This window comes from Strigops habroptila, chromosome 1 (assembly GCF_004027225.2).
Source record: "Strigops habroptila isolate Jane chromosome 1, bStrHab1.2.pri, whole genome shotgun sequence".
NCBI classification, from domain to species: domain Eukaryota; kingdom Metazoa; phylum Chordata; class Aves; order Psittaciformes; family Psittacidae; genus Strigops; species Strigops habroptila.
In genome coordinates, this window is record NC_044277.2 from 43,539,441 (window position 1) to 43,558,287 (window position 18,847).

The 18,847-nt window shown below is 45.9% G+C and overlaps 1 protein-coding gene across 2 annotated transcripts in view; it reads left to right on the forward strand.

Annotated features, from left to right (window-relative positions):
• Positions 1 to 7,457: 7,457 nt before the first annotated feature.
• NOL4 (nucleolar protein 4) overlaps positions 7,458 to 18,847 on the forward strand; it is a 189,820-nt gene continuing 178,430 nt past the window's right edge. Inside the window, exon 1 of one of the 2 annotated variants that reach the window (XM_030494464.1) lies at positions 7,458 to 9,516. In XM_030494464.1, the coding sequence (XP_030350324.1) occupies positions 9,250 to 9,516 (267 nt within the window). In that variant the 5' untranslated portion in view covers positions 7,458 to 9,249. The remainder of the gene's footprint in view (positions 9,517 to 18,847) is intronic. The other variant, XM_030494457.1, reaches the window with a different exon arrangement.

Genomic DNA, 18,847 nt, shown 5'->3' on the forward strand with positions numbered 1-18,847 from the left:
TGGTCATTAAATGGCTGGGGACAGCAGATGGAGAAATGCCACCCCTGAAAAAAACCAGGCATTTTTGCTGCCTCATGCTCCATCTCTACCTTTCTTTCCATATCCCATCTCAGAGTTAGGGGCTGTACCACTAATGATGTGGTCCTGATGATGTCCAGCTCCATCTAAAACTTCACTGTCATAGGACTCCTGATTGTGGCTTTTGTTCTGAGTAACAGGAATATGGGATTAAGGAAACACACAGGCACATTGAGGTCTAGATAAACCTGCTTCTAACAGCAAATAACCCACAAGGTCTTGGTATATATAAGTAAGTCCTGCGAGTCTCGCAGATCTCCAGAGACGGAGCACAGAGGGGCAGTCCTGGGCTCATTCCTTCTTTAATTCCTCAGTGTTGGTATCTTTCACACTTAGTGCCTCCTTCCTGCACTGCTTGTGGTAGGACACAGCTGGTTAGAAATCAGAGCGTCACAACTGTTTTCCTGTTGTTGCAAACTACTGCAGACTTTTGTCTCTTTTTGCACATTTCCAGATTGATTGACATAAAGGGAGAGCCCTAGAGCATAGGGGAAATACGGTATATGTGTTTTGTAGACTTGATGACTTAGAGCAGGTGGGACCTGTGAGGAGGTCCTTTTCAGGCCTGCATTGCCAAACTGGGAGACCTGCAGGACACAATGACAACTATCTCCAGCTCCCTATGCTGGGCATTTTATATGTATGCTTGGAAATTTTCTACTTACTTGATTTGTAGCAGTGTCCCGCTGCCCTACAGGTAGCAGGGACCATTCTTGCTTAGGGGTCCTCTCCTCACTCCTGAGGGTGAGGGATAACCCAGTCAGGCATAGCACACAGAGAGTAGCAGACCAACAAACTAACCAACCCAACCAGCCAGGAGAACCCTAAACTAAACCCAAACAGCTTCTCGTGCCTGAACCAATCTCACTTGCTGTAAATTCATGGAGAACTGCACCCCAATTCTATTTATAAACCCCTAGTTGTTTTGAGAATTCTTTTAATTTAATCAGTGTGGTTGGTTGTGTTCACTTTTTGAAATTGATGATCTTTCTTCTGTTGCTATGGTTTGGAATGGGGTTATACTGAGTAAAACTTATTCAGTAGTTTAACAGGAACAGAGAGCAATGTTAGGAGTGTGCAATAGATAGGCTGCATTTGGGGAGCAGGGAAACATCCCATGAAGGCAGATACTATTTATACTGTTCTGACGCTTAAAGTTGACGCTAATGGCCCTGACTTGGTGTTTTGATGAAAACTTAATTCAGGACATTGAAATGGCCTATAAATGTCATCAAGCCAAATGCTATCAGTAATGACAGCTTCTGAAAGGGCATTTTCTTAATGACCATTCTGGGACTCTACACATATAAACCACAAGATGCAAACGATGGTTTAATTTAAAGAGTATGGCTAGCTTGTAGTAAAACCACATTGGCAAAAATTTGGGAAGTACTTTGAGCAGATTTCACCTGTGAAGCAAGGTCAGTGAGGTTAAGGAGATGAAACCCATGAAATAGTGAAGCAAGCAGTATCTGCAATGAGAGTTGACACTCATTTCTTCTGCTTCGGTCCTTAGCTAGCAATCTCTTTAATGTCGTGAAGTATCAGAAGGACCCCATGCTGCTGATGCAGAAGTAAAATTTGGATTTTACATCAGACGCAAAGGAAAAATTTCAATGGTATTTTATGCCAGGGAGAGATTAATGTTGTATTTTGCCACATATTTCAGATTGAGTAATTCTCTTCTTCTTGTTTCCTCCACAGTTTCCTCCTGTTGTAAGCAGAACAGTACCAGCTGCTTAACCATACTCCAGTCCACTGTTGGCTTTGTCTAGTAGTGCCTGACACAGTGACTGCAGAGCTGTATCTGGAACTTTCTGGAAAGATTTCCAATTAGCACATCTTCCTCCATGGCAGTAAAGTTGAGAATGCTAACAGAGATAGGCTGCTAGCATTTTCAGTGCTGCCTTATTAGTCCTGGCTTGGTTTAGACAACAGACTGGGTGATACTCCAGTAGCTAGTGTTGCTCTAGCTGAGAAAGATACTTTACCTGTAGAAAGAATAAAAGATCCTACATGAAAATCAGAAATCCTTTATGCACACCTTCTCTGTTAGGATAAAAGCAAGCAAAGTTGAATGTAAGGCATCATTATAACATTAAAAGGCATTCAATGCCCATATACAAACCTTAACATATTTGAAACATTCTTTTTTTCCGCTGTATGTTAGATCTCTGTTTCCTTTTCCTTTCTTTATTAGTAAGGAAATGAGGACATTTGCATGAAAACAAGTGCTTAGAGTCTAAAAAGTTTGTCTACTCCTGCTTATATTTTCCAGCTCTGAAGGGAGCGGAGCCTTATGTAGAGGGCACCATAATTGCTTCCAACCCAACGAGCTGTGATGAATAAGAAGCAGGAACTTTTTAAACAAAAAGACCCTGGTTTCATACAAGTATTCTCAGTAATAGAGCATACAGTACAAGAAATACGTGAAGTTATGTTTTGCAGAACTGCTACTTAAAGCAAAGCAGCTTTGTAGAATGAAGCCGAGTCTGAATTTTTCTAACTGCAGGAAGGGAAAGTGAGTTTGAATATTTTCCATAAGAGATTCCAAAATGTCTTCAAACAAGATTGTTAGAAGGCAAAGAAGGAATATATCCCAATATTATTCTCATCAGCGTCATCAACATCACTCTATGCGAAAAGATCCTAATCAGAATCATAGCACTATTCTCCTGTTTCTAGAAGAACATAACAAGCTCCTTTCCCCCCAAGATTTAGCAATCTAGTATGCTTTTATAATCCATCTCTGAGTCATTGCCTTGGTCTACCTCCTCTTAATTTTCCAAACTCAGCAGTAACTGATTGAAACCTATTGAAAAAATATAGAGAAGAAAATTGGAATCATAAACAATAGAGAGTTTGTAGGGAACATTTATATTAAACAATAATTAATAGTTTAGGCTTTGCTTCATAATAGCTCACTCAGCAGATAAATCATAACCCAGAAAGCATTCATTTGCTTGCAGTTTTCATACATTAGTACCATCAAGTATCCACTGCTCTAGTTTCTGATCTTCTAAGCAGCAAACACCTTGGAGTGATCATTAAGAACAACTTCCTAGAGCGGTCCTTTGCCAGAAATGTTGGCAGGCGTGACAAAGACTATTTCCTCCTCCCTGAATCTGTGTCACAGCAGAGTCCTACCTCCCCAAATGTGACGGGGTGCTGATTATCCAGCCGCTCAGATGATTTTGTCACGTACCCAAGACCAAAGGAACACAGCACAGACAAGCCCATGCAGTGCATGAACACCGACTTTGGCCTCCACAGGCACTAGGGCTGGCTACGCTCATTGATGCTGCCATCACTGGGCTGTAAAGGACGTGACAAGAGACTTCCACTGAAATTCTCTCCAGAAGAGAGCAAAAGTGCTAGTAGATACACAGTTCGAAGTAAACCACTTGGAGATGCGGTTTCTTTATTCCTCAGTGCATCTTCTCTGAGTTCAGAAAGGATGACTTTCTGTCTGCACAGAAAGCACACTTTCCATCATAACTCATGGACATGGCCAAGTTAGAAGTGTCAAAACATTTTTTTTAACTATGCTGGTGAACAAAAAAACCCAAAAGACTGAAAATTCTTACCTTCAAAGGCTACCCTCAACCATCCAATAATTCCATATCTAGCACCGTGCTGAATTGTGGTGCATGTTTTCTAAATACTCCCCTTTGGCAGAGGTTGGATGATAGATTTCAGTCAAAAATCCTCCCTCTTTTTTTCCAGCAAGTTTCAAAAACTTGACTGTGTCTTCTCAGCTTTTTCTATAGACTCAGTGCTACGTCACCGCAACACTGCAATTTCATCTAGAAGCATTGGTAACTTTAATGGGAGACAGTTTGGCTTATTCAGCCTGGAGAAGAGAAGGCTCAGGGGAGACTTACAGCAGCCTTTCAGTACCTAAAAGGGACCTACAAGAAAGCTGGAGAGGCACTTTTTACACGGGCATGTACTGACAGGACAAGGGGGAATGGCTTTAAGCTGACAGAGGGGAGATTTAGATTAGACATTAGGAAAAAATTCTTCCCTGTGAGGGTGGTGAGGCACTGGCACAGGTTGCCCAGAGAAGTTGTGGCTGCCCCATCCCTGGCAGTGTTCAAGGCCAGGCTGGACGGTCTTTGATCAACCTGGTCTAGTGGAAGGTGTCCCTGCCTGTGGCAGGGAGGATGGAACTAGATGAGCTTTAAGGTCCCTTCCAACCTAAACCATTCTGTGATTATTCTACAATTCTGCCTGAGACATCACTTTCTATTGCCAGTGGACTTGTTAGAGTTGATAATTCAAAAATACAATATTTATAACTTATTCATGATTTATTTTAAACCTCTTTCACAGCCTGATGCACATGAGGCAATTTAAAATCGCCAAAACTCTGTTTTGCAACTAACACTTCATTACAACTGAATGGAAAAGTTCACGCATCTGTTGGTGTTATATTGTTTCGGGCTGGCTGCAGAGCAAACAATCCAGTGAAACGCAGATTTGCCGTAGGAAGGCTGTCTACAAACTGGAGGACAGAAACTTTTGTTTTCTGAAGCAGGCAAGCAAGTTCTGCAGAATGCAGAAGAGCCTCAGCCCATGGCATCGAAGGACGAGCACAGCCCCTCTACCCAAGGATGCTAAGGGAGTTCCATCAGTTCAGCTGAGCGATGAGGTGTCACTAGAAGACTTGATAGGAGAAGGATCTGTGCAAGCCCTTTTCCTTCCAATGAGATTCTAGTCTGTGTTATTAAGCCTTGTTAATTCTGATACCAAAAGAACAGAGTGGTGAACCCAGTCTCATGTAATTTTCTTTATTTAAATATAAAGGACTAATTTCATAGTCTCAGATGATTTAAATCTCAGGTGATTTGAAAATTGGAGATTAAAAATCTGCATTCCAAACTCACCGTGTAAATTCTGCTGAAATTGCTACAGACATGTAATGAGTATAGGTTATGCAAATATATTCCACAATGTATATCAATATGAAAGTGAAGTCATGGGCCATGCAATTGACCTTATTTAGACCACCAGTTTTTTATAGTAAGCATAATTTCTGCATCCTGTGCTAGTCCACTGCCCGGCAAAGTGGGGTTCCGGGATGCTTCTAGGACTTCTGGCCAAAGGATTAATGGAAGCAGTAGTAAAGCGTCCATACCTTCCACTAATGCGAATCAAACCCCCTAACTGTAAAACAAAGAAACAAAGACAGTTGAGTTAGATATTATGTTGGTTTCTGCTCTCCATCCCCACTCCACACCACAGTAGGTTTTCATCCTTTTTTTTTTTTCTCTCTCCCGTCATTAAACAGTTTGAAAACATAATGAATATTTCTGGGGGGTTTTAAGGCATGGTCCAAACTCGACTGAATTTAGGAATTTGTCTCTGCTGAGAAGGCATATTGCTCTTTGCATGATCCAAAGCAGTACTCCCAGCTACGGAATTATTTTCTGATATGCTAACGCACTCCTACTTCTCTCAAGCATTTCACTCATCTATGCCCTAACTGCCTGGATCACCACCCCTGGCTACCTCACATCTTCCTTTCCCCCCTTGCTTTGAGAGCTTAGTTTGGATTCAGGCATAGCACAGTATCAGTGTGACATGGAAGTTGCCGAGACCCTCAGCAGGAGCTGGGTTTGAGAACAATTATCTGACAGGCTTGTTTAGCAGTGTAGCCCAATCTGTGTTATGACCCTTTTTCTAAATGTAGATATAACGGCACATTAAAGCAATGTTACATCTCATACAGCCTGCTGGGTGAGGGTTCAGCGAGGTTCCCCTCGCTTCCCTTCTGCACAGCAGTTCCTTTGTTACCGCCTCTCCTCCAGATCCTGTGATGGACGGGAGTCCCGCGCTCCTCTAACACTAAAATGGGGCTGCCAAGATAATTTACGGGCCCTGCGGCCAACAAAAAGTCTCAGGCCTCCTTGGGTTATCTCTTAAGTCCTGCTTTTCTCCGCCCATTGTGCCAGCTTGTCCTCTCAGATTTTACAGGTGCCAGGAAAGGTTTGGCAACACAAACATCCCTTCAGCGCGCTGCTTTTAAACAACAGCCTTCTCCCGGCTTTGCCTGTGTGTCTGCAGCTGTGTTTCTAGACAGAAAGCAGAAAAGCAAACACAGGACTGGGGGGAGAGAAGAGAAGAGAGGAAAGGAGAGGAGAGGTGATGGTGCCTGCAAGTTGGGTCTGGAGAGAAGATGGAGACTATGTTGAGGTGCCCATGCATGGGGCTGGCCCATCGTGGTCAGGCTGCAGTAGGAAGACCTACTCCTGGCTCTCTCAGCACCTTCCCTTTTTGCACTAGAAATCCAGGCTCAGTGTTAACAGTTTTGCTGGCACTGCAGCCCATGGCAGCCTTTCCCTGTGCGGTGCAAGGTGGTGAAAGTGGAGGACACTCCTCACTGCCCAAGCCTGGGCAGGAAAAATCCACCGCCGCCTTTGCACTGAGTCCTTCCAGGCCCCGCGTGTCTGGAAACCCAGCCACAGGCAGCATTTCTGCAGAGGACACCGAGGGAACGCCTGGGGCACCCCATGGCCCCTTTCCGTTCAGAGCCACTGACGAGAAATGGGCATGTGCCGGGATGCCCTTCGGTTTCGGCCTCCCCCCCCACGCAGCAGCCGCACAAACGCTGACCGAGCCGGGAGGCGGCCGCTCGCTGCGAGGACCCACGGCGCGGTGCCCGCCGCAGCCCCGGGTGCGATGATGCTGCCGCTCCGGCCAGCCGAGCCCCCGCCCTCCCGCGGGGCTCCAACGCGCGGCTGCGCGCCGCGGAGCCGGACTGCGCGGAGGGTCCCGAAGGCGACTGGAGATGCGCTGGGGATGGGAGCAGGGGGGTGCCCGAGGGCAGCGCGGCCCCTCCGCTCCGCGGAGCGGGGCCCGGGCCGGGGGGAGGCGGCTTCGCTCTCCGTTTCCAAAGGGAAGCCCGGCCTGGCGGCGGCCACGTGTCCCCACGGGCCGGTGCGGCGCAAAGTGCGCGGGGCCGCCGCTCCTCCCCCGTTCCGCGGAGGGGCCAACCGGACCGGGGTGAGGGGGGAGGTCCGCCGGGGGGCACGGAGGCCGCCAGCCCCCCGCCGCGGCCCTGCGCGCGTTTCTTGCTCCAATAAGCAATAATTAGGTCCTAAGCTAATGATGTGTCAGCTGATCCGCTCGCTCCGTCTGCGCACGGGAGGTGGGGGGGGGCTGCGCCCGGAGCCATCGCCATGGAAACACTGCCCTTGCCTCTCCCCCCCACCTTCCTCCTCCCCGCGGCCCGCGGCCGGCTCCGCGCCCCTCCGCGCCCGCGGAGGCGGGTGCGCCGCGCGCGCCATCCCGACATGGGACAGCGCTGCCCGTCACCGCGCCGCGCCGCCGTCGCCACAGAAACTTTTGTCCCGGCGGCCAATCAGGGCGCGGGGGGGGGCGCGGAGCGGCGCTGGGCCCGGCCCGGTGCGCCGCCGCCGCCGCCAGCCCGCCGCGGAGCGCAGCGCAGCGCAGCGCGGGGAGCGGCGCAGCCGAGCGGAGCCGAGCGGAGCGGCGGCGACCGGCGGCCGGGCCCGGGTCGGACGAGTGCCCCAGCCGCGGAGGTGCCGGCTGCGGGCGGGGGCGCGGAACCGGGCGCTGGATGGCGGAGGCGCGGGCGGGCGCGGCCGCGGAGAGGCGACGAGAGGAAGCGCCGCGGCGGAGCCTTCCCCCTGCGGAGGGGGTGTCCTGCTCGGCGCGGCGGGGGAGAGCGCGGAAATCTCCGGCGTGAACTGGAACTGTGGCAAAGGGAGGGGGGAAAAATCCAGACTGCTTTATTTTTCCTTCTTCTGCTCCCCCCTTTATAAAAAGGGGCTTCGCTGAGCATCCGCACGCAAACTTACTTGAATGCCTTGTAGCCAGTTTAGCCCAGAGACCAAAGGATACCCCGCGGATGCCCGAGGAGTCCTACATGTGTGAGCACCATCATTACACTGGCAGAGCAACCGAGAGCCGCCTCCTTTCCTTTACCAACATCCTCCTGGGACTGATCTCTCCCTCCTCTGGTCCAATATCCGAGCCTAGCTCCTCGTGTATCTCTGGTCTGGCTTGTTATTTATTTTTTTTTTTCCCTTTTTCTTTTTCTCTCCTCCGTCTGCTGGGATTGCCAAGTAAATAAATAGAGGAAAATTCCTAAAAGGGCATCTGAAAATTCACGGTGGGACTCAATATGAGGAAGTGAAATGCTGACAGACCATTTTCTTTTTTTTTTTTTAATTCTGCTTATTTTGAATTTTAAAATATGTATTTAAAACGCGGATCGGATGTATTAAGCTTAGAAAATAGCAGGTAAGAACTTTCTTTCTTTCCAGTACCTTCATGCCCGGAGCGGGGATATCTAAAGCCAAGCCGCCCAGCCCTGGAATAAAGGGGGAGCAGAGAGCGCAGCTTGCCCTTCAGTGGTTCCTCCATCCTGCGCGGCCAGGCGGCCTCAGGGAGAGGCACAGCCCGCCAGGACAGAGACAGAAAGAGCCTTTCCAGAAGGCAGCCGGGGCGGAGGAGGGTGGGCTCTTTTTTCTTCTTTTTTCTCCCCACCTCCACCTGCACTATCCAGGGTGAATCCGGGTGCAGCTGATGTATGGAAAAGAAGGATACGAGTCGGTATTTTTTTTTTTTTTGTCTCTTCGCTAAGCCGAGGGATAGGATTTTAATTATTTATCCACCCGAACCCTCTCCGGGTAAGACGCTGCTGGAGCCAGTGGGATAGTCCTGCCTTGCACAATTATTAAAGAGACTGATCACGTACAGTGGAAGGATAAGAGGAGCCTCCACCAGACCCGGTTTGCCTCCTGTGAAAATAATCATAATCATAATAATAATGAAGGAGAACATTGCCATACTATTGAATTGATTGCTGCCCCCCCCCCACCCATCCCCCTCCCGGTCGTTCCCCCCCCCCCCCCCCCTCCAACCACCACCACAACAACAACAAAAAATCCGCTGGGATCTGCCTGCACCGGGACCTCCCTCGCTCCGGCTCGGAGGTGGATGCATTTTTCATGAGCGCTGGGTGAACAGGTGCAAAGTGCGGCGGGGCGGCCCGGCCCCGCATCCCGCATCATCCCGCACCCCGCACCCCGGCCCGCTGCGGGCGGCGTGTGCGCGCCTGTGTGTGTCCGTGTGTCCGTCCGTGTGTGTGAGTGTGTGCGCCCCGGCGTGTGCATGTGTGCGTGTTTGTACTAGGAGATTATGGAGAGCAGCGACCGGGACATGTACCGCCAGTTTCAAGACTGGTGTCTCAGGACTTACGGGGACTCAGGAAAAACCAAGACGGTGACCCGTAAAAAATACGACCGGATCGTCCAGCTCCTGAACGGCTCCGAGTCGAGCTCCACGGATAATGCCAAATTCAAATTCTGGGTCAAATCTAAAGGCTTCCAGCTCGGCAACTCGGACGAGGTCAGTGGTGGTGCTGGAGGAGGGAAGCAAGTGCTGTACGTGCCAGTCAAAACCACGGTTAGTAGAGAATTGTCTTCCTTGTTCTATGTCGGCCGCTGCAGCCCGCTCCGGGAGCGAGAGGCACGGGGGGAGCCGCCGCCACAGTTGGCTCCTTCTTCCCTCTTCCCCCAAGTCATCATCACCATGTTGCGTTTGCCTGTCACATTATACACCGCCGGGCTCTTTGTGGGGCCCTTTTATTTAAAGCGATCGTGCGCACAACACACCCAGCCGGGGCCGTGTCGTTCTCCTCCTCGTCCTCCCCGTCCTCCCCCCGTCCTCCTCGGGCCGCCGCGCCGGGTTTGGGGTGGGCTATTGTCCCGCTGCAGCCGCTCCGGCCATTGTGCCGGGCCCCGCCGCCCCGGGCAGCGGCCCCCCGCCGCCGGCGGGGCCGGTCGGGAGCGCCCGGGGGTAGCCTGCCTGGCGCGGAGCCAAGCGCGGCACCGGGCGGCGATCTGGGGCGGGGGGGGTTCCCCGGGATATCATTATATTTCTCCTTTTCCCCCCCATTTTTCTTTATCGTTAGCCCGCAGCCCTTGAGCCGCCGCGACCGTGCCTGCCTGGCTGCGAAGCGCCGGCTGCGATAGAGTACCGGCGGCGGATGGGGAGTGGGGGGGGGGGGGAGGAGGAGAAGGATGCTCAACAAAGGGAGAAAGGGTTCCGCAGGACCGGAGGGAGGGTGGGTTGGGTGACTCTCGCGGAGGTCGCACCGAGTCTCGCAGCCCATAAGGTTTAAAACTCAATGTTAAGGCTGGCGTGGCATCCCCCGGCAGGCGACGGAGCTGCCGAGCCGGGCGCGGGGCTGACAGCCGGGTGGCTGTTCTGCCGGGTGCTGGCAGCAGCGGCAGACCCGCTGCCTGGGTAAGAAGATGGGGACTGTTGGCTGCAAGTAGGTTTCGCCTATTGAACTCTCTTCATGTATCATTATTCTTACTTCTTGTGCTCTGGGTCATGCAAGCTAAGCCTCTTTTGTCTGTGCGCGGGGCGGGTGGGGAGGGGGAGCTCAGAAAGGAAACCCCGCAATTAAGACTATTCCTGCCTGGGCATTGGGCTTGGATGAGGAATATTCTCTCTTATTTTTCATTTCTATCTTTTATTTTTTATTTTGGAGTGGCAGCTCGTTCTGACCTAACGGGAGGATCGCTGGGTGGTGCAGCAAAGGGGGCTTCTTGGAAAGTATTCTGGGCTGGGTTGTGACGTAGGCTGCCAGGGAAATCTGCCACTCTCTGCCTCGCTGAAGTCATAAACCTGGGCATTCCCAGGGGCCGGCTCGTATTTGCCCCCCTTGTCATCAGCACCGTCATGGCTGTGAGGAGACAGAGGTGGGAAATTAATTTTAAAGGAGTTGACAAATAGGAAGATTGAAAGTGAAAGAGAAGCTTTGGACGGAGTTTGTTCCCTCTCTATGGTTTTTATTCACCAAAGCGTTCTAGGTCTGCCTATAGATTCAGGTTATTTGGCAGATGTCTGTTCTAACATCAGGCGACTGACTGCTAATCTCTGACCCCAGAGGGTACTGTAGATGCAATTTATAACAAAAAGGTTGTCTAAAGGAGAAGTCTCCAATTAGGTTGGTATTTTTAAATATCTCTTCTGCTTACCGAAATAGTAATTTTGGAGACCCAGTAGGCAAGATCGTTTATTCCTGAGACTATCCCCTTCTCTGCAAGTTCAATACTGTAACAATATGAGTATTTTTAAAAATTACATTGACTATGCTACTAAATAAAAAGACTAAACTATATTTTACATGATGGAATTTAAAAATTAAGTGCTGTTCTGGGCCTCTGAAACACAAGACTCCATGATGATCAGCTTGTCTGTTTTCTCTCACCTTTTTCAGGCCATGAAAGCCTTCAGTCCCACCCTGCATCCCCTCTTCCATTTTATTTTCAGATAAATAATCAAAATTCTTTCTTTTTTTTTTTTTTTTTCCCCTCAGACATTTCAGTCAGAGGTCGAGCACCTTGCTGGTCTTACCTTTGTTCATTTGGGGGAATCTTACCCTCAATTGTGAATGTCTCTGTATGTCCCTATATGTGTATTTATACTCATGTGGAAGTAGCTATCTTTAGGTAGCTTAAGCAACCAAGCAGGCATCCTGATTTTATTAGGATAAATCAAACAAAATCAAGAAAGGAAAGTTAGCATGACCTAGCTGTGTGCAATTCCTGAATACGTGTGCATTATTTGAACAATGACACATAAACCCTTTCAGAAAAGCCCTTGCACGCAGGTAAAATTTTCTCCCACTCGCCAACATGAATCTGCTGTCCAGCATAAATGAGAAAAGGTGATACTCAGCACTCTCATACAACAGTCAGCTCTGAGAAACAGATGCTGCCCCCCTCCTAAACCCACGAATCTGGGGTCACCATCCCAACACAAAAGGCAGAAGAATAAGTACACCCATAGGGTGGCAATGGTTTGTATGAGCTATTGCCAGGGCAGGGGCAGCGCCTGCCAGGTGGTGAAGGCTCAGAAACAGCCCATTTGAGAGAACAGGGATGCAGCCCTTGGCCTGGAGAAAGCCAGTGGCAGAGCTCCTATTGACTTCAAGAGGCCTGGGATTTCACCCAGCCAGGAATGATAAGTTACAGGGGGAAAGATTGGATTTTCATCAGACAGTAATTGTTGGTAAGCCTTAAAAGCTCATTCTCTTGTTTCTTTAATTCTTACTAATTATTTAAGAGTTTATTAATTTACGACCATTTAGAAACATCCCCACTGTTTTGTTTGTTGGTTGGTTGTTGGCTTGGTTTTGTTTTTTAAATCTCTTGTTGTTATCCCATACATTTGAGCCTGTCCAGTCCACAGAGAGAGCCACAAACAGTAACAGATCCCCAAACTGTGAATCTCCCCCTCATCCTCTCCCTCTTCTTGTCCATCACTTGATCTCACCACAGGTAAAAGTAATTCCAATTTAAAATTAATCACTGCTGGCAGCATGAGCGCTCCAGACTCCATTACTACTCCATTACTACTCTGCAGTAACAGGATGGATGAAATTACAAGTTGGACTCTACACTCACAAGCTGGTCAAAAATAAGCAAATATTCAAATGCTTCATTAGGAATTATTCTCTCCTTGAAGCTTTAAGATTTGCTGCTCAGCTTTGCTGTCAGCCAGAGAGATTTACTCCTGATGGTGCTGTAATCCACTGCTGCTGGTAATTAGACATCATTACTGCTGCGTTAAAGGGAAAGAGAGAAGGAGAGAGGACAGGCTGGGGCTAATTAACTACTTGATTCTAATGAAAGAAAGAGAGCCTGATAGCAACTGGGAGGTTGCACCGGAACAGGCTAGATGTACAACACAGACTTAATTGAAGCAGGGGTGTCTTGCAGCCTCACAGTAGCTAAGGCTTGGTCTACTTTCATATTCTGTGGGCAGTAGCACATGAGGTATTATTCTGTTTTTCCCTTGCCTGGTTGGTAAGGAGCTCAGAATTGCAGGCCTATCTTCGATACCAAGTTTAAGCATGCCTGCTCAAGGAGAATGCATAGATGATTATGTGCTAGCTTAATCTATTTTACGGGTATGGTCTCCTCAAGAGCAACAGGAACAAATCAATTTCTGAATGTTCACATCCTTCTGTGGCCTAGGAGATGCACTTTTGGTCACCAGGCAACAACATCCCCTGCAAAACAGCCATTTTAGGTTCAGAGTGGGACAACACATAGTAAGGTATTCCTATATGCAACCCAGTGAGTATCTCGCTTTTGCAACTTTTCAGATTGCTGCTGCTGTCATCATACTGCTGTCACTTTCTTTCATTAAGCCCAAGCTGTACTTTATGAAAGTAGTGAAATTATGCCTAGCCTAGACACACTGTATGAACATGTTAGGCCAACAAATACGCCAAATGGCTGACAGTATCGACTCTTAATAGTTGGTACTCACAATCCGTAAGGAGGAACTAATATTTCTAGTACAGTATCTTTTCTAACTGTATATGTGATTTTTATGGTGGAGTTTCCTTTTGGTGTATTTTCAGCATAGTTCTTTAACTGGAACTATTTATCGATTGGCAACTTGAAACCAAATTTCTTTTCACCACTTTTCTTTCTCTTGCTTGATGTGTCAGCCATAGACACAAACATGGCTCCTAAAATATGTCTTGATTTAAAAGCAAGTTATAAAATAATGGCCTAAGCTAAATCAGCATATTCTAAGCAGACCTTTCCTTTAAGAAAGAAGGGCCAATATGACTGCAGGATTCCTCTCAAATATAGAATTTACACAGTATTAGCAAACTAATAGAATATAACCTCAAAGGCCAAGTTCAGATCGCTTTTATGTCATTATTAATTTGAAATGACTCCACTGACTTTAATGAAATCACAAGCCTAATGTACGATTTTTCCTGTGCCTTCTTTTATATTTTCCAACTATAAGCATAGAATGAACTTGTATTCAGAAACCAAATTTTATTCAGTTTAGTTATATCTTTAGATCCTCCAGGATGCCAGTACCTCTTGGGTTACTGCTAGCAGACCAGAGAGGCTCTCTGCAGGTGCAGAGCTGTACTACTGAACCTGATTACAGGATTTAGGGCTTAAAATTAAAGGCCAGTCAGTTCCATGGAACAGGCTGTATTCCAGCCCACCTCTTGTTCTGTTAGTGATGAAGAATAGTAGATGGACGTATGAGTTTATGGTTTGTTTGATTTTATATAAATGACTTTGTTTATGAATATGAGAAGAAACAGATCACAGTATAAATAGCTTGTATGTCAAAATATGGTGCTTTATCTTAAATTTTAAATTGTTCATTATTTTAAGCCATTTTACAGTAATCTGAAAATACGCAGCTTTGCTTCATTGCGTTTCTCCCCATTTTTGTAGCCATCAGTATAAAAAAAATGAATAAAAGTGTTTGTCAAATATATATTGGTAGCTCTGTAGCCTACTGAACTGCCAAAACATAATGGTGGTTAGTACCACAGAAAGGTGATACTGAGGGTGAGCTATAATTTATCCCAAGGTACAATTCTGCAGGAGTTTACAGTCCTGTTAAATGCACCTCGGAAGGCTCGGAAGCAGTATTTGAGCTCTGCTGTATCCATCCCATTTTAACTGCCCACCACATGTTCCTTAACCCCTGTTCAGATCTGGAGAGCTTCATCTCCTCCTATTACCCGCAGCCTCTGCCCTGCCATTTGCAGACCTCGCGATGGACTTGGAGAGGCGGGATGCTGGTGAATCAAACAAGCAGTGCTGGAAAATGGTCATAGCAGATGGAACAAAACCTATTTAGCTGGCAACTCCTAACACAGGCATTCAGAGAAATGTTCATAGATAAAGAGAATAACTCTGTCCTGAAATTTAGAAATGTTAAAGCAGCCGTACGTAAGATGCCAACTCCACATGTGTGTGTGAGCGAAAGGCAAAAGGAGAGAAGGATCTGAGATTTCTTGGTAACAATGTTGAGCTAGAATTTTCCAAAGAAACAAGTGCCAAAGACAGCAAATTTTTTAAAAAACTGAACGTTTTAAAGTGGTCCTTCTATAAAACTTGAAAATGTTAATGTTACTTTAGAAACATCAAATAGGGTGCAGCAGTACCCTAACAAAAAGTACTATGGATGTATCCACCCCATATATACACACATGTCATGAGAGACAGGATAACAGATTCAGTGCTATTACCTGGTAAAGGCCAGGCTTGTAGCTCAAAAGGCCAAATCTTCCCAGTGATCCACAATAAAAACTCCCAGTTTAATTTTCATGCTGCTGCGAACCTTTGCTGAGAAGACTGAGGTGACAGTGAACTTGTTTCTTTGCTGTCTTACCCTCAGCCCCTTGTCAGTGACACTGCACTGGATTCACTCACGATGCAGCATGGTAGGGATTCCAGCTCAGACACTTCAGCTCTGATTTTCGTTAGACATACCGGCTGTTGTTTCTGTGGCTACACAGCTATGTGATCTGTGGGAAATAGGCAGGCATTTTCTAGCAGGTTAGTGCTAAAATGGGGTGACAGGCATCAGTACAGCATAATGGGACTTCTTCTGATCTTTGTACAGATCCCTAACTTCTGGGATCACCACCTTAGTCTTGTTCAATGCTCTAAACAGAAAGGAGACACAATCCAGAGAGACTACACACAGATACGCACAGAGAAGCTCCATGTAGAGAGGGCTTATCGTGAACACAGGCCCCTGGGGGAAGAAGGCTAGTGCCAGTGCAGGATGAATGTGGGAGTTCATGATTCAGATTTCATTTTATGCTACAGAAATAAATCAAAATTGGCTGACATTGAACCATGAGTTTTGGTCTGCTGTTGAAAGGAGGCAATGAGCAGCTGTTGCTTTTGGTCTGAAGGAAGCTGTCTGGGTCCTGATCTTTCCCTCCCTGTATGCAGGATACACCTGTTGAGAGTTTGCTGGTAAAAGAGGCATGAAACAAATGAAGTAGATATGGAGAAAGATCACGAGATAGCATGGCAGGAAACACCCTCCAGGAGGATCATACCAGATTCTCTAGCCTCCCATGCACTGCAGAGCATCATAAGGATCTTTTGTTCCTTGTTGAGTAGGTTGACCCTGGTCAACACAGACTCCAAAATAAGTTGAGCTTTGCAGGATGTAAAAGATGTTTTTATCTAGTATATGTCATTTTAAACCTGCCGGCAGACTCTCTCTGACTTTAGAAAACCCAGGAGGTATAAGCTGGTGCATGAGAGTTGTTTGCATTGTCCTGCAGCAGCACTGAAAGTGATCCCTAGCTTTCTTAAATTACCTTTTTGTTCTAGTTAAATAGATGAGCCTCAAAACCTTACATTTCCACTAGTAAGATATTTTTAAATGGTTTATAAACATAAAATATCCAGGTAGGCATTGCCAATATCCATGAAAGACTTGCTACAAGTTATGGCATTGAGCATTCTTTGGGATGCAAATGGATTTTCTTAGCGATGATCAACTTTATCACAGTTGTACAGGCTTCTAACTGCTTATCCAATAACTCTGCAAGCTGCAAAACCTGACAGTTACTGTGTGCCTCTGCAGGGATTACAGCTAGCTGTTGAAATTGAATTGTAGGGTTTGAACCTTTTAGTTGTGTATGTGGATACTCTTCAACTTAAGAGGCTATCTGTAGTGAACATTTTACTTAATAAATCTGATCTATGTTAGAATTAACCTCAAGTAAAGGCTTTTTTCAGAAATAAATATTCTGTGTAGACTTGGAAGGACAATTTTTATTAAATGACCTATTTGAGCCTAGGATGAAACTCATTCAACCTTTCTCACTTGAGAGCCTGTAATTAAACTCTGGGAAATATGAGGTTTTATATATTATATTGCCAGTAAGGTCTGTGTGTTTGAAAGTTTTGTAAATTTTGTTATATTGGAGTCTTTTATACCAGAAGAGATGGATGCTTTAACACTTTGACTGTATTTAGGAAAATTTAAGAGGTGAGATCACTTGCACTTAAATGACTTATGCCTCTAACCGACCATACAATTTTTAAATGAGTATGTCTTGTGATTGCTCTCTTTGTTGCCTCTGGACTTATACAGACCAGTATCAATGCTGCCGCGTGGATTTTGTAGAAAATCTTGTTGAAGGCAGACCCAGAGCTGAAGTAGCTGCCACTAAATCATGACCGATCTGTAGGGTAAAGCAGTATTGTGTTGGCATATGGGAAATCTAACTTGTAAATGGACTAGTGCTCGCTACCCTGAGCTGACAGAAGATGAGTTACAAGCAAGTAATCGTACAAGTGTTTAGCTACAATAAGAGAACAGCTTAAGGTACGGCCAGAGGTTTCAGCAGACAGGAAAGACAAGGGGTGGTGGGCAATGAGATAAAACCCATCCTGGGTTTACATTTTTCAGGTGATAAAACTGAAGAATGGCTAGAAATAGAGAAATAGGAAAAAAAAGCTGATGTTAAATTGCAGTGCATCACTGGGTCTAAGAACACTAAAGAATTTAAGAATAAAGTAACTAAAATATTATCAACAGTTATCGTTTGCAACTATGTATGGCAATGATACTGGAGGATGGCCAAAAATGTACTGGGAAGAGAAAAAACAACGTGGTCAACAGTTAATAGAAAAGACAGACTAGTGAACCGAATTTCAACACCAGAAAAAAAAAATCAGTAATAAAATAATTCAAAATTATTTAAGTTTTTAGGTGTCAGTATGAACTGTACCTGGTTGGTGCAGCTAGTCTGGATTTTCTAAGAGTTAATAATGTTCCTCTAACGTGTCGTGTTCAGAAGAAACCAGAATTGGTTTTCTTTTAAAACCAATTTTCAGGTGAAGCTTTGATCCTGGCTTCCTTCTGAAAGGAAACCAACCTGATACTGACTTTATTAAAGCAGGGTTGGAACTTTGGCTATGATGACAAATTAATGACAAAGGTGAAGAGTTGGGAAACCATAGGAAGTGTTTGAGAACTATACAAATGCAGTCCAATGTGTGTATATACATACACATGCACACCTAAACCTCAGACAAATGAAGGGCTTCAACACTGTATGGGAATACAAATTAGTTAAGTTAAAGAAGAATTGGGAGGCAAAATAGAAATATCATATCAAAGGAAAAAGGAGAAATCATGGCAGGCAGGATTCCCTACAGACCATTGCCAGATAATTTACATTTTATGCCATTGTGACATTAGCTTTTTGAAAAGAAATGAAGAATTCAAGATTTTCAATCCCATTTAAAATGTATAGAATTAGTATAACATTTCGAAAGAAATATTTAGGAATAATTTCAAACAAATCAATAAGCATATGTTCAACAACCATGGCAGGTGTAACAAAAAACAGCATTTGGAAAAGTATAGAGGATAATACTGAAAACTTATTCTTCTCATTAATTAAATAGTACTTCCTTGCCTTTAATAACATGCTTAGTCTATTTTTCTCATCTCTAAAAGGTCATGACAAATGAAAGGGAAGGTAAGTAATTAAAGAAAAGGGATACTTGTAAGAGAAATAGTTTTTAATGGTTATATCACCCAGCAAGATGAGCATTGAGAGAAAATGCACTGCAGAAAACAAACATGTCAAAATGTAGAAAGAAGCTGAGATAACTGGTGTGGTGTAAATAGGGATGACCAGCAGAGAGAGAAAATTCAGCAGCCACCCTTTTAAACCCAATTCCATCTTCTAGGACTCTTTTGACAACCATGTGAAAAGGTAAATTCAAAGCTAGGCCATTGTTTTATAACCTGTACTGTTGAGAATGGGAAGTCTGCATTGTAGCCCCTACAGAAACTGGTAGTTTCAGCTCTCGTAAGGATGTGGTATGCTCCACATCAGTTCAGCTTTGCTGGCTGGACCAGAAATGAGGACAAAGTCACGTTCCTGCCCTTTCTGCTCTGTGCC